This window comes from Carcharhinus amblyrhynchos, chromosome 23, assembly GCF_965287045.1.
Source record: "Carcharhinus amblyrhynchos chromosome 23, sCarAmb.v2.hapA, whole genome shotgun sequence".
Lineage (NCBI taxonomy): Eukaryota > Metazoa > Chordata > Chondrichthyes > Carcharhiniformes > Carcharhinidae > Carcharhinus > Carcharhinus amblyrhynchos.
This window is the reverse complement of record NC_137346.1, coordinates 11,550,346-11,567,117: the sequence shown is the minus strand read 5'-3', so window position 1 is coordinate 11,567,117 and position 16,772 is coordinate 11,550,346. Positions and strand designations below refer to the sequence as shown.

At 44.6% G+C, this 16,772-nt stretch overlaps 1 protein-coding gene across 1 annotated transcript in view; it reads left to right on the top strand.

Moving 5' to 3' along the window:
* Positions 1-16,772, top strand: part of LOC145357575 (carboxypeptidase D-like) — a 188,056-nt gene that overhangs the window by 41,454 nt on the left and 129,830 nt on the right. The window contains exons 6-9 of the mRNA XM_080211050.1: positions 2,652-2,804; positions 9,094-9,242; positions 11,741-11,960; positions 13,352-13,449. Coding sequence (XP_080067176.1) covers positions 2,652-2,804; positions 9,094-9,242; positions 11,741-11,960; positions 13,352-13,449 — 620 coding nt within the window. The remainder of the gene's footprint in view (positions 1-2,651; positions 2,805-9,093; positions 9,243-11,740; positions 11,961-13,351; positions 13,450-16,772) is intronic.

Genomic DNA, 16,772 nt, shown 5'->3' with positions numbered 1-16,772 from the left:
CATCTAGCCCTTCGAGCCTGCCCTGCCATTCAACAAGATCATGGCTGATCTGAAGTGGATCAGTTCCACTTTCCCGCTTTTTCCCCATAACCCTTAATTCCCCTATCGATCAGAAACCTATCTACCCATGACTTAAATATATTCAGCGAGGTAGCCTCCACCACTTCAACAGGCGGAGAATTCCAGAGACTCACTACCCTTTGAGTGAAGAAGTTCCCCCTCAACTCTGATCTAAACTGCACCCCTCCCCCTTTATTTTGAGGCTGTGCCCTCAAGTTCTGCTATCCTTTCTAAGCGGGAAGAATCTCTCTACCTCTACCATTTCTATCCCCTTCATTATCTTATACGTCTCTGTAAGATCTCCCCTCAGCCTTCTAAACTCCATTGTCAATTGTCAGATAAACGCATCTGGGTTCACTAATATCCCTTAGGGAAGGAAATCTGCTGTCCTTATCTGGTCTGGCCCACCTGTGACCCCAGAGCATCAGCAATGTGATTGACTCACAACTGCCCTCTAAAGGCAATTAGGATTGGGCAATAAATGCTGGCCAGCCAGCAACACCCATGTTCCATGAATTAATTTTGAAAAAGTCACTCTAGGACAATTTCTTCTCTGCATTTAATTCAGAGAACCTGAAATTTTTTTTATAAATAAAGGATAGGTTCATGGTTTTATTCTTTACAAAGCGCAAGGAAAATCTTGTCCTGTTGTGTTCATATTCTAGACAGCTTCCCAAACCTAAAAGAAGAAAGCACCAGAAGTTCCATTGGCCAGACAGAGAGAGACGATTTGGGATTTGGATAGATACAGATTATTCTCTCAGAAACTGAATTCTGGATATTTAAAATCCCACGAATTGCCACATCCTTTTAACTTGATGCTTATATCTCTCATCCCTCAAACAATTCCAATCCGGTAGCAACTGCTCAGAGCTGAACATAAATAATAGATTTGTCGAGTTACTTTGCTCCAGCTGTCTACAAAGAACATGTTAAAAGCTCACAAGTAGCAAAGGGAGGATTGTGTACCATTTGCCTTCCAGGCTTGGCTCATCACTGGAACACTGAGAAACTCTTGATCCTTCCTCTTTGTCTTAACAAGTTTCCTTTACTTCATTGTCTTGTGTAAAATCCGGGTTAAACTCACTCAACATTCTGCCACCGTTGGAGGTGAAATGCAAAGACAGGATCTTGTTTGTAGGACTGTCAATGTTGGCTTATATCACACCTTGGAGAGAGAGCACAGATAACCAGGGGACTCTCTATCTGTAAAAGAAAAATACTACTCATACCAGAATCTGAAACAAAAAGGGAAAATGCCAGAATATCTCAGCACATCTGACAGCATCTGTGGAGAGAGAATAGAGCCAACGTTTCAAGGTCTGGATGATCCTTGAAGGGTGCTATCAAACCTGCTGAGATTTTCCTACATTTCCTGTTTTTGACTCTCTGCGTCAGTGCCTGCCCTTTCCCCAGTCCTGCCCACACAAACTTATATATTGAAGTGGGAAGGTGACGTCTCACTGGTATTTTTGCTAGACTATTAATCCAGAAACTCAGCTTATGTTCTGGGGACCTGTGTTTGAATCCCACCACAGTAGATGGTGACATTTGAATTCAATAAAAAATATTTGGAATTAAGAATCTACTGATGAAACCATTGTCAGAAAAACCCATCTGGTTCACTAATAGGGAAGGAACCCATCTGGTTCACTTTTAGGGAAGGAAATCTGTTGTCCTTACCTGGTCTGGCCTACTTGTGACTCCAGAGCTACAGCAATGTGTTTAACTCTCAACTATCCTTGGGCAACAAGGGATGGGCAATAAATGCTGCCCAGCCAATGATGCCCGTGTCCCATGAATGAATATAGTAAAGCATGGTAGCAGCATAACTTGCCTGACCCCTATGGTCTCAGGTGAGTGATGGTAGCTGTCCTGTGGTAAAGTTTAAAGTTTTTTAAAGTTGAAAGTTTATTTATTAGAGTCACAAATATGTTTATTTTAACACTGAATGAAGTTACTGTGAAAATCCCCTAGTTGCCACACTCCGGTACCTGTTCGGGTACACTGAGGGAGCATTTAGCATGACCAATGCATCTAACCAGCACGTCTTTCAGGAAACCCATGCAAACTCGGAGAGAACGTGCAGGCTCCACACAGACAGTGACCCAAGCTGGGAATCAAACCCAGATCCCTGGCACTGTGAGGCAGCAGTACTAACCATCCCATATATTTTTGACTCCATAGCATATAGTTAATACCCTACAACTATAGGTAAAATCAATCAACAGTTTCCACTGTGTATATATTCAGCTGCTGAATGCATAAATTATCCATTCCAGGATGACCACAGAGCTAAGGCCCTAATGCTGAATCTTAACCAGGTTACTAGCTGAGGGGTTACAATTGTCATAGTGCACCCTGGACTGGGGAAAGGAAATATCAGGAAAGGTAGTGTAAAATGTTCACACTAGGATTAGACTCAGCAGTAGTGATTCTTTCAGTCAAATAGCCCAAAGACGCTCATTGCCACGCATTGCTTGGCTGAGGGGTGGCCTGAAGTGCACCTCTTCAGGTGAAAAGGATGGGAGGGGGAGAGGGAAACAACAGTTTAAACACAGAAATCTGATGCACTTTTCTCTGTCTCGCAGGTGGGATGCAGGATTATACTTACGTATGGGGTCGATGTCTGGAAATAACATTGGAGCTAACCTGTTGTAAATACCCACAAGCTGATGAACTACCGAAACTCTGGGACGATAACAAGGCAGCAATGCTGGAATTTATGAAGCAAATACATCTGGGTAAATGAATTATGGCAATTCTTGCCACTTTGATCCAAAATAAGGTCATTTGAAGAGGCAAGATGGGCCAAATGGCCTCCTTGTATGCTCTACAATTTTATGATTTTAAACTATGCTGTAAGATGACAAGTTTCTTTTTGGGTCTTGCTGCAAAAAATCTTTATACCATTTATATTTTTATACCAGCTATATTTTTGCTTGCAAGGATGAGTAAGTATAAGGGTGCTTGTCTGAAGGCATTATTGTCAAGTGTCAATCTTTTTCTGCTGGTCTTGCACTAGTGCCCAACAGCATTGTTACACTTCATTCAGATAGAGTGGGCACTGAAAATAGCTTGAATACCTTCACAGATTTTACAAAATTGTTGGCAGCATAAAATGTTTTTCATCATTTCACTGGGAAATATTGCCTGTTACTCATCAAGTTAATTCTGGATCCGTTGACAGTTCAGCATGAAAGACCACAAGGTACAGGAGGAGAATGAGGCCATTCAGCCCAATGAGTCTGCTCCACCATTTAATCATAGCTGGCATGTTTCTCAACCCCATTCTACCACTTCTTCCTTGAAAAGTTTAATCCCCTTCCAATCGGTAAGGGGATCAAGCGTTTCGGCCAGCACGGTGGCACAGTGGTTAGCACTGCTGCCTCACAGCACCAGGGATCCGGGTTCAATTCCCAGCTCGGGTCACTGTCTGTGCAGAGTCTGCATGTTCTCCCTGTGACAGTGTGGGTTTCCTCCGGGTGCTCTGGTTTCCTCCCGCAGTCCAAAGATGTGCGGGTCAAGTGCATTAGCCATGCTAACTTCTCCCTCAGTGTACCTGAACAGGCGTTGGAATGTGGCGACTAGGGGATTTTCACAGTAACTTCATTGCAGTGTGAATGTAAGCCTACTTGTGACATTAATAAAATAAACATTTAAACAATCAAGAACCTATCTATCTCGGTCTTAAATACACTCAATGACCTGGCCTCCACAGTCTTCACTGGCAATGAATTCCTTAGATTCACCACCCTTTGGCTGAAGAAATTCCTACTAATCTCAGTTCTAAAGGGTTGTCCCTTTACCCTGAGGCTGTGCCCTCATATCCTAGTCTCTCCTACTAAAGATTCCTTATCCTATTTTGAAAGGTGCTTTATGTGCCATTAATTATTTCTCAAGTTCCAAACGTGGCTGTCAGTTTACACTTTGTAAAGCTCCACAACAGCAATGATACTGTCATCTCGCAAGTTCTCCTCCTAGTCACACTTCATCCTGACTTGGCCCGACACGGTGACACAGTGGTTAGCAATGCTGCCTCACAGCACCAGGGACCTGGGTTCAATTCTGGCCTCAGGTGACTGTCTGTGTGGAATTTACATGTTCTCCCCATGTCTGTGTGAGTTTCCTCTTGGTGCTCCGGTTTCCTCCCACACTCCAAAGATGGTTCATTGGTCATGCTAGATTGCCTCATGGTGTCAGGGCAGCTAGCAGGCTAAATACGTGGGATTACGGGGATAGGGCCTGGGTGGTCAGTGCAGACTTGATGGGCTGAATGGCCTCCTTCTGCACTGTATGGATTCTATGAATATTCCAGAGAGAATTGCCATTCCTTCATTGTCCCTCTGCCAATTACCTATCTAATACCATTATGGGAGTATCGCCGTAACAAGCACTGAGGGAGATGGTCCATTAGCCAATGTCTTGGGGCATATTATGAATAAGATGCTAAACCCAGGTCCACACCCCTTCTCAGATAGGTGTAAAAGATCCCAGAATGTCATTCAAAGAGGAACAGGATAGTTCCTCCATTATCCTGACTGTTTGTGGGAAATTCCTGTGTGCAAATTGGTTGTCACACTTCCCGACATTACAACGGTGACTATGCTTTGTAATTACTTTGGAACGTTGTGAGGATGTGAAAGAAGCTACATAAATGTTCATTTGTCTTTAAACTAGGCATGAGTATCAAATCCGGCTTCATAATCCAAACACATTTTAAACACGGCCTGTTTCTCTGCTGTCAGTGATGATAGTTCAGGAAGAAATGTTCATAGAATCATAGAAACTTTACAGTGCAGAAAGAGGCCATTTGGCCCATTGAGCCTGCACTGGCAATAATCCCACCCTATCCCCGTAACCCCACATATTTATCTACTAATTGCTCTGAAACTAAGGAGCAAGTTAAGATGGCCAATCAACCTAACACTTGCACATCTTTGCAGTGTGGGAGGGAAACCAAAGCACCTGGAGGAAACCCACGCAGACATGGGGAGAGTGTGCAGATTCCACATAGACAGTCACCCGAGGCTGGAATCAAACTCAAGTCCCTGGCACTGTGAGGCAGCAGTGTTAACCACTGTGCCTGCCTAGGGCTGTTGGCCAGGGCTACAGGAGAACTCTGGTCTTTTCTTTGAGTAGTGGTAATGGATCTTTAAATTCCATCTGGACAGTTGGAAGGTCCCTCTGTTTAATAGCTCACCTGAAGGAAGTTACCTGTGACATTGATACATTTCCTCCACCCCTCCACTGAAGTGTAGGCCTCGATTAGATGTACTGAAGTGGGTTCAAACCCAGAACCTTATAAGAATTTTGTCAACTGCTCCAAGGTGATGCTGCAGGGTTGATTCTCTAATCCTGTGCTCCGAGTAGGGAGCTACACTTCAAAGAAACACCAGTCAGGGAGAGGGCCACCATTCTGCAGTGTTTATTCTGCAAACCAGGCTCTCCGTATGAGAATGGGATCCCGGATTTACAATTTCATTCAGCTATAGAGAACGTGGTATTCCCCGAAAATGCACCCAAATACACTTGAGGCAAAAGGTGACCAGCTGAGGAATTTGCTGCTTGGGTTTCTCCATTCCTGGTGGAAAGCCCCAGAAAATGCAGGTTTCTGACCCAGGGCCATGACCACTCATTCACCTGACTGACGAGCTGACATGCCGATGAAACTCATCTACATAAACAGAATCCACATAGAATCCATATTACAACCTTACTCAGGTGAGGCTCGTAAAATCCCGCCCAAGGCAAACGGAGAATTCCGATCTGCGAGCCTCACCCACCCCAGAATCAGGGCGGGTGTGACGGTAAAATACTGGCCATAGAATCCCTACAGTGCAGAAGGAGGCCATTCGGCCCACCAAGTCTGCACCGACCACAATCCCACCCAGGCCTTATTCCTATAACCCCCCTTATTTACCCTGCTAATCCCCCAACACTAGGATTTAATTTAACCTGGCCAATCAACCTAATCTGCACATTTTTGGAGGAAACCCACGCAGACACGGGGAGAACATGCAGACTCTGCACAGATAGTGACCCGAGTCACTGGAATTGAACCCAGGTTCCTGGCCTTGTGAAGCAGCAATGCTAACCACTGTGCCACCGTGCTGTCTAAATGTCAGCAAAATCAAGATCACTACTTTACATAGAATGCAGTGATGGTCTTTTTAATGCATTGGTTGAATTGTGAAAGGGGGAATGGTGCAGCTTGTCCTTCAGTGAAGTTGCAACCTTTTGGCCGGATCTCCAGCCATCCCATAATATTAAAGCCTTGTTCACACAGACGGCCACTGCCTATTGTGCTGAATTCCTAAATCTGCACTTTAAAAATCAACCCCAATACCAGAATTTTCAGCCACTCAGTCACCTTTCTGACAGCAGGGGTGGGATTTTCCAGCTGCGCTGCCCTAATAAGCCAGGGTAAGTGAAGTGAGGTGTTTGCTGATTGCTCACAACATTGACTGTAAGAGCTGTGTGCTCCCTCTGTGTTCAAAGTGTAAATATCTCATTTGCTTCTATCATTTGAAGTTGATAGTTCTATTAATATATAAACGAGCAAGTATTTTCTATAACTTGTTATGAAATACTCACTGTGAATTAAATGTATTTAATTGTATTCATGGGGTCACGGTTAATGAACAAGCCCGATTTCAATCTTGTGGCGCATTGAAATGGGCCGCTCACTAGCTTAAGCTACCCATCATTGTTCGAATGTGTTAAGGACCAGACTGCAATCTGTAGGATCCACTTTTAGAGCTGCACAAGTTGAGGAATCATAGAATCACAGAATCCCTGGAGAGCAGAAGGAGGCCATTCAGCCTATTGAATCTGCACTGACAACAATCCCACCCAGGCCCTATCCTTGTAACCCCAAGTAATCCCTTCAACGCTAAGGGGCAATCCCACCCAGACCTGTTCCCTGTAAGCCCAAGTATTTGCCCTGCTAAACCCCCTAATCTACATATCTTACTAAGGGGCAATTGAGCTTGGCCAATCTACCTGACCGGCACACCCTCGGAGTGTGGGAGGAAACCAAGGCACCAGAGGAATGGGGAGAATGTGCAAACTCCCCACAGAGTTTATCTTTGAAGAACAATGTCATTCTAAAGCTTTGCCAATTCACAAATGAATCCAATGTATCATAAAGGCCATCTCTGCACTCTAAATATGTGATCATCCTGCTGTGCAGATACCTTTTTGTAAAATAGCTAAGGCCTTGTATTAGTTGAGTTTTTATGTTTTATTAATATCTCACTGTTATACAATGGGAGTTATGGGAATCAAAGTTTAGAGCTCCACAAGTCATCAGCTACATATGAATGAATTATGTGTGTGATTTGTTATGGCAACGCAGATGCAATGCATGTATAGCAAATTAACGCTTTGCTTCAGACCTGACAGTAGGTACTTGCTGATAAATAGTTGGGTAAGGTTGGTGAACAGTTGGGTAAGATTGGTGAACAGTTGGATAAGGTTGGTGAACAGCTGGGTAAGGTTGGTGAACAGCTGGGTAAGGTTGGTGAACAGCTGGGTAAAGTTGGTGAACAGTTGGGTAAGGTTGGTGAACAGCTGGGTAAGGTTGGTGAACAGCTGGGTAAGGTTGGTGAACAGTTGGGTAAGGTTGGTGAACAGCTGGGTAAGGTTGGTGAACAGTTGGGTAAGGTTGGTGAACAGCTGGGTAAAGTTGGTGAACAATTGGGTAAGGTTGGTGAACAGTTGGGTAAAGTTGGTGAACAATTGGGTAAGGTTGGTGAACAGTTGGGTAAGGTTGGTGAACAATTGGGTAAGGTTGGTGAACAGTTGGGTAAGGTTGGTGAACAGTTGGATAAAGTTGGTGAACAGCTGGGTAAGGTTGGTAAACAGTTGGGTAAAATTGTCTGTCTTTTCACTCTGATTGATGTAACAGACCCAGAAAGGTTATTGTGCTGCCTCTGGGGTACACTCTTGTTGTTCTGGGTTCCAGAGATTATAGTGCTACCCTGTGAGGGGAACAAAAGTAACAGGCATTATTGTCACCTCAATATCAACTCAGATCCTATGTAGAATCATAGAATCCCTACAGTGCAGAAGGAGGCCATTCAGCCCATCAAATCTGCACCAAGTCTCTCTGCCAGAGTACTTTACTCAGAGCTTCTCCCTCTACCTCCACACATTTACCATGGTTAGTCCAATTAACCTGCACATCTTGGGATGCTAAGGGACAATTTAGCACAGCCAATCCACCCAACCTGCACATTTTTGGACTGTGGGAAGAAACCGGAGCACCTGGAGGAAACCCATGCAGACACAAGGAGAATGTGCAAACTCCACCTGTGTCACAGTGGCATTTAGTATTGTTGTCTCACAGCGCCGGGGACCTGGGTTCAATTCTGGCCTCAAGTGACTGTCTGTGTGAAGTTTGCACGCTCTCCCCATGGCTGCATGGGTTTCCTCCGGGTGCTCGAGTTCGTCCCACATTCCAAAGATGTGCGAGTTAGGTTCATTGGCCATGCTAAGTTGCCCCTTAGTGTCCAAAGGTGTGTAGGTTAAGGGAACTAGCAGGGTAAATACATGGGATTACAGGGATGGGGTCTGGGTAGGATTGTTGTCAGTGCAGGCTTGATGGGCCAAATGGACTCCTTCTGCACTGTAGAGATTCTAAGATTCTATAATAAAAAACAGTGACCCAAGACCAGAATTGAACCCGGGTCCCTGGCGCTGTGAGGCAGCAGTACCAACCACTGTGCCAAGAGGAAGGCAAGCATCTATTATATATTTAAAGCTATTAATCCAGTAAAAGTTAGAAAATACACAAAGCTCTTAATAGTCAATTTATAATGCTCTCCAGTTAGAATCTAATTTTCATTGTTTTTTTATATAAGGGTTTGAGGACTAATCATTTTACCCTATTCCACCTTTCCCCCCAGTTATTTCTGAAACATGTTCTATCTTGTTAAATTGACGAAAGATGATTTATTGAACAAAGGGAGAAAAGCTGAATTCCTCAAAGATAATTATTGGCATTTGTATTTTTGGTGCATGTGACAGGTGTTAAAGGACAAGTCCTTGATGAGAGTGGCAATCCCATTGACAATGCTCAGATCCAGGTCGAAGGCAGAGATAATATTATTCCTTTTACCTCTACACAAAATGGCGAATATTACAGAATCCTTCTCCCCGGAAACTACAGCATTAAGGTACACCTCAAAGAGTTCATTATTATTCATTTTACAGGAGCCAGTATACTGAAATTTGGATGCAAGGTGAGAAAACAGCATTATGGACAAATGTTATATTCCAAGTGTTGGGACTCACCCATTTGATGGAGTTTAATCCATCATATTATAGGGCAAAGCAATGCTCCAGGTCACATAATCATGGGTGAGTCTGCGTGTCAGTCCCTCAGTGGCAGGAAAACTTCCCGCAATTGAATCAGGAGAGGAAACACAGCAACTAGGAGCAGGAGTAGGCCATTTGGCCCTTCGAGGCTGCTCCATCATTTAACATGACCCTGGCTGGTTCTCTATCTCAAAACCATACTCCCACGCTATTCCCCTTTAGAATCTAGAAATCTACTTCCTTCTTAAGTATATTCAGTGACTCGGCCTCCATCGCCATCTGGGTTAGAGAATTCCACAGGTTCACTACCCTCTGATTGAAGAATGTTCTCCTCAACTTAGTCTTAAATTGTCTACCCCATATCCTGAGACAGTTACCCCTTGCTCTACACTCCCCCCGCTCCCATTGCTGCATCCAGTGTGTCCTGCCCTGTCAGAATTTTATATGTTTCAGTTAGATCCCCTTTCATCTTCCAAATTCCAGTGAATACAAACCCAGTTGACCCAATCCTTCATCATACAATACCAGATCAGAAACCCCATGGTATGTTGTGAAGCCAGACTAGACCCCAACAATTTTTCTATTTGGCATAAATGTGAGGAAAGGATGTTTTATTCCAGGAGTAATTCCACTGATAAATTATGGATCTTTTATCAAAACAAACTTTATTCATAACACAGTTTAAGTATAACTCTTAACAAAATGAGATAGTTTAACTCCTAATCATTGAACAATCTTTAAACATGAAAAGAAACAAACTCTTAACTTCCAACTTATCACTATTCAGTTCCAATTAAGCAATATTTCTCACATTGTCTTAAATCCCACTTTAAAAATAGTTAGCAAATCCAAGTATAGTTACTCTAACCTTTGTTAATAGCTGTGGAGCTTCCAAAGAGATTTTTGCAGAGAATGAGAGAGAGAGAAAGAGAGAGAGAGAGAGAGAGAGAGAGAGAGCTGCTGGTAGGCTGCTATCTTTAAGCAGTCCTCTCCAGCAACTGTACTCTTTTTAACATGAAAATAGAACTGTTTCTTCTGGTGCAAGCCTAGCTCCTCCCATTAAATTAATATCACATGACTTGTTCAACCTAGTCTGAAACACCAGGAGAACTTAAGTAAACAAAGATGCATTAACCCTACAAAGTAACACATTCCTCATTAAAATGAATTATTATCATGCCTTCTTTGCATCTGATGCATTCCCTCCAGATAAACTGACTCCCTTGCAGAAAAACACTGCATCTTAAAGCAATCCCTTTAAACATTGAATATATTAACAGCATAATACCATCACAACAACAATCCTGCCATCCCAGGAATCAGCCTGGTGAACATTTGCTACACTCCCTCTGTGGCAAGTATATTCTTTCATAATAAGGAGACCAAAACTTCACACAGTTCTCCAGGTGTGGTCTCACCAAGGCCCTGTAAAGCTGCAGTAAGACAGCTTTTCTTCTGCACTTAAGTCCTCTTGCAATGAAGGTCAACATTGGGGGACCAGGACAGGTTATTATAGGCACAATGAAGAAACTGATGAAGGATTAACAGGGAAAATAGAGGGAAGTATGTCACAAGAGGAAGATATACAGGAAAACATTGCACAATATATAGAGAAGCCCTGTGTTAAATACAGGGGAATGCTATGTAAAATATAGTGATTCACTGTCATATACAAAGAGAGACTGACATAGGGAAAAAACAGTTATATACAGGGAATCGCTGTGTAACATACAGAGAAATACATATTCTGAGGAATACTACAAAATATCAGGAATCACTGTGATATGCAGAGAAACACAGTAATATATTCCTGGAATTGACACCTTAGATTAGGCTTTAGCTTTGCGGGTGAAAAGTGTGCGTCTTTGGTCAGGATTTTCCAGCTCCTGTATATTCCAGTCTCATCGATGCCAAAGGCCATTTGCGTTGCTTGCCACGATTCAATGTCAATAGTCATTTGCGTTGCTCGCCACCCACGCCTCCAGGGAACCAACTAAGGGAGGGGTAGCTTTTGGTGGGACCTGAAGATCCCGCCAGTGTGATGGGCCATATGATCACACCCTTAGTGTGGAGGAAGCAACATTATTCTGCATACAAAGGCGACTGTCTTTTATTGTTAAAACACACAAAGACTTCATTTTATGTGCTGACTCAAACAGAGATTTTATGACATTATGAAGAACTCTGAGGTGTTTTCCTAGGTTAAAGGTGCTACATGAACAGAGAAGTGACCACACCAACGCAAGCCATGGTTTTCCAAGATGGCTGCCATTGGTCTCAATGCCAGTTGTTGTTGCGCTCAGCACAAGGAGGAAACCTTTCCAGCTGCTCACTTTCTACTTCTTTACAATTGCAGGTTTCTGCCATAGGTTACCAGACCCAGGAGAGGAATGTGCTTCTGCCGGAATCCAGGGCAAATTACACGGCGCTGGTTGTCGACTGGACACTAAAGAAGATGCCATGCAAGCCAGACTTCAGTCATCACAACCACTCCGCATTGGAGGAGTTTCTCACCTGCGTGGCTTTGCAATATCCAGGCCTCACCCACCTGTACAGCATTGGCAAATCCACGCAAGGCAAGAAATCCAACTGCCTGCTTTTATCTGTCTGCGTCCACGTAAAGTTCTAGGTTTTAAATTCCCTGGGAAACTCAGGTGGAGTTTTGCGGGCTCCCTGCTGGATGCCATGGCCTTTGTGGGTCTCCGGCAGCTGGATTTCCAGCACCATCATCATAATTTATGGTAATCTTCATTATCCTACAATTTAAACCTCAGCAGCGGGCCCAGGACTGAAGTCTCCGGGCCTGCTAGCATCTACCCAGCTTCCCAACTAGGAATGGTTCACTCCAGCCAGCATTACTATAACTCCCCACTTCTGGGGAGCGAGCAGCCTGACCTCACTGGAGTGAAGGGGGGGGCAATCAAGGCCTCCTTCAGAGGGTCAGGTGCCAAGGGGGGGGGGGTGCCACCTTGGCATTGCCACCTTGGCAGTGCCAGCCTGGGCCCCCGGCACTGCCCAAGGGGCAAAGTGGCAAAACCCAGGGGGCATCTTGGCACTGTCCACTGGGAATTGAGCAGTGGCGAGTGGGGTGGGGCCTAATGAGGATGGGGCCTAATGGGGCAAGGCATCTGGTGGAGATGCTGCTGGGAATAGGCCCTGTCCACTGATTTTCAGCTTGCTAGGGCACTCTGCCGTGCACAGAGTGTGAGAGCTTCATTTTGAAACTCCCTTGAAAAAATCAGCGTGATTTACTCCAGTTTTTATGTGAATTTGGCGCTTAGAGTTCTTTTGGGAGAATCGCCCCCTATTTAGTAGTATCACAAGTAGGCTTACATTAACACTGCAATGAAGTTACTGTGAAAATCCCCTAGTTGCCACACAACGGTGCCTGTTCGGGTACACTTAGGGAGAATTTAGCTTGACCAGTGCACCTAACCAGCACATCTTTTGGATTGTGGGAGGAAACCGGAGCACCTGGAAGAAACCCACGCAGATGTAAAGAAAATGTGCAGACTCTATACAGACAGTGACCCAAGCCGAGAATTGAACCCAGATCCCTGACACAGCGCTAACCACTGTGCCACCATACGATCCCCTCCCAACACCCACTTCCCGCCAGAGATGATCGTAAAATTTTTCAGTTTCCCATTCTGCTCCGACCAGAAAATTGAGGCTGGGTGGGTAAAGACCCTTGGGGTAGCTGGTAAGTTGCTACTTAAGGGATTTAAACGGGTCAAGAACGGGATTCCCACCTGAGGCTGTGCCCACCCCACCATGAAATTGCGTCTGGGTCGGGGCAGACGCGATCCTGTCCATGCAATTTTAAAACCACCCCACACAACTCTCTAGGGCAGGGGAGGGGGTGTGTAAAATTCTTGCCCTGGCCTTGCTTGAATGAAGAATGACCAGGATGAAAATAGCCAATAACCCTATGTACTGACTGTTTGGAGTGCTGTGTACCTTACAGGAAGAAATCTCTGGGTGATGGCTATCGGAAGAAATGCTAGTGAACATGAGATTGGGAGACCGGAATTTAAGTACATCGGCAATATTCATGGAAATGAGGTAGGTGATTAGAAAACAGTCACGATCTGGTGATAAAATGCAGCGATAGCAATGTTTGAAGTGCTAACGCTATTGTGGACGTCTATAAAGTTTGACATCAAACAGTAGCAATCCAGCCAATTCCTTTTCTCCTTACCACTTGAAGAGAGAACGCTGGGTTTATTACTCTTTATAGATGTGAATAGTGAGCTTCTGAAATGAAAGGGAGACCCAGAGGTGAATTTGAGTGCAAGCTTCAGACTGTGAGCTTTATCAAGTTTCATCATTTTGCAAGTCGGGCTGCTCTTCAACCTCTGAATTGTGAGCTTGACATAAGAGGCTATTCTACCTGAAGTGTTTTTCGATTTATTTTAAACACAATCCCATGTTTATGCAGCATTTTTTTTGGGGGTCTCACAGAAACGTCTCCTGGTGCTTCACACACAATGACTTTGAGGTGCAGCAACTTGTTACATTTTGTTAGGTTCTTGATTAATAAGGAGATCAGGGGCTATGAGGAAAAGGCAGGAGAATGGGGATGAGAAAAATATCAGCTATGATTGAATGGCAGAGCAGACTCGATGGGCCGATTGGCCTAATTCTGCTCCTAAGTTTTATGGTCTTATGTCAACAAAGCCATTGGCCATTTTGCACGCACCAAAAGGTCAGGAAGAGCAATCAAATGTATCACCCGTTAATTGAACGAGAGAGAAATATTAGCCAAAGGATCAAAAGGACACCCTGCTATTTATATATGGACCTTATTGGATTCATGAAATCCGTGTGAAACAGCTGGAAGCAGCAGATAAAGCTTTGATATCTTAGAGTCATAGAGGTTTACAGCAAGGAAACAGGCCCTTCGGCCCAACTTGTCCATGCTGACCCTTTTTATTAACCACTAAGCTGAGTCCCAATTGCCTGCGTTTGGCCCATATCCCTCTATACCTATCTTACCCATGTATCTGTCTAAATGCTATTTAAAAGACAAAATTGTAGCCGCCTCTACTACTGTCTCTCACAGCTTGTTCCAGACACTCACCAACCTCTGTGTGAAAAACTTGTCCGCCTGGATAGGGATCTTACAAAGGTTAGCACTTTTAGCAGTGTAGCTCCAATCCTGGGGTGGTGCTGGAATTGTTGTCAAGGTTGTTCGGTGTTTGTTGGTGAGGTCTGGTTGAATCATAGAATCATTCAACCAGAAAGAGTGCAGAAAAAGGCCCTTCGGCCCATCAAGTCTGCACCTACCCCCATATCCCGACATATTATCCCCACTACTCCCTCTAACCTATGCATCCCTGGACACTAAGGGGCAATTTAGCATGGCCAATCAACCTAACCCGCACATCTTTGGACTGTGGGAGGAAACCAGAGTACCCGGAGGAAACCCACGCAGACACGAGGAGAATTGCATCCCCCACCCCCCAATCCTAACATTTAAAGTTTTTGTATTATTAGTGTCACAAGTGGACTTCTTCACTGCAATGGATTACACAAGCATAACACTGCAATGAACTTACTGTGAAAATCCACCAGTCACCATACTTCAGTGCCTGTTTGGATAACACTGAGGGAGAATTTAGCATGGCCAATGCACCTAACCAGCACGTCTTTCGGACTGTGGGAGGAAACCAGAGCACCTGGAGGAAACACATGCAGACATGGGAAGAACGTGAAAACTCCACACAGACGGTGGCCCAAGCCGGGAATTGAACCCAGGTTGCTGGAACTGTGAGGCAGCAGTGCTAACCACTGTGCCACCGTGCCGTCAGTCTATTATCATGTGATTCTCTACATCAGTAGTTCCCTATGTTTTATATGTTACAGCACAGCTCTGTACAAGAAAACAAACTTTGAGGCACATCTCTTATTTTCTCTGTCTTCTTTCCTTCCTGGGAACTTTGTTTTTAACTTCTTCCTGTCCTCTCAGCTGTTTGTTTTTAATCCTCTGTCTCCCTCACTTCTCCCAGGGTTTTTGGGCCCTTTTTGAGTTGTTGCATTTTGTGCATGCCTTTGAAAGGGTGCAGAGGAGATTTACAAGGATGTTGCCTGGATTGGGTGGAATGCCTTATGAGGATAGGTTGAGAGAGCTCGATCTTCTCTCCTTGGAGAGATGAAGGATGAGACGTGACCTGATAGAGGTGTATAAGATGTTGAGAGGTATTGATCGGATGGATTCTCAGAGGCTTTTTCCCAGGGCTGAAATGCCTGTCACAAGGGGACACAGGTTTAAGGTGCTGGGGAATAGGTACAGAGGAGATGTCAGGGGTAAGTTTTTCGCTCAGAGGATGGTGGGTGAGTGGAATCAGCTGCCATCGGTGGTGGTGGACGCAAATTCGATAGGGTCTTTTAAGAGACTTCTGGATGAGTACATGGGACTTAATAGGATTGAGGGTTATAGGTAAGCCTAGTAGGTAGAGATATGATCGGTGCAACTTGTGAGCCGAAGGGTCTGTTTGTGCTGTAGTTTTTCTATGTTCTATGTTCTATGGGGACGCTTCTCTTCAGCTCCAAGTCCCATTGGTCAATGTGCATGGGTCTGACCAATGTAAAAAATCTAAACAGCACACATGTGGCTCATTCGCAGTTGGGGCAAGTGCGGGAGGCCCAAGATTCGTCAAGTCTTGGAGATGTCAACCATGGAGCACCCTGTCACACACCCTTCTTCTACAGGAATCTGCAATCTCACAACCTAGAAGTAAAAGTACTACCCACTGATCTAAGCAGGTGCTCTGTAGTGTCCATTTCACAACAGTACAAATGGCTCAACGTGTCTCAGGAAAAACATATTGTTGATCCATATTTAGTTAGCACACTTCTCTATCATAGAATCCCTACAGTGCAGAAGGAGGCCATTCAGTCCATCAAATCTGCACTGATTCTCTGACAGCGTGGCCAGAATTCTCAGGCCATTCATGCCAGCGGGATTCTCCAGTCCCGCCGGCAGCTCACTCCCACCTGTGGGTTTCCCCCCAGTGTGGAGTGACATCAATGGGAATTCCCATTGACCAATGGCGGAACCAGAGAATCCCGCCGCTAGCAAACAACGCACCACCTTCCACTGGCAGGAAACATGCAGCTGGGAGGCAGGAGAATCTCATCCCATATCTTTCCCAGGCTCTCTCCCCCTGTTCTATCTCCATAGCCCCACACCTTTACCATGGCTAAGGGTCGTGTAGGCTCGAAACGTTGGCTCTATTCTCTCCCCACAGACCTACTGACGTCTTTCAGCATTTTCTGTTTTTCATTTACCATGGCTAATCCATCTAATCTACACATCTTGTGACACTAAGGGGCAATTTAGCATGGCCAATCCAACTAACATAGTCTATTAATCATAGGTATTA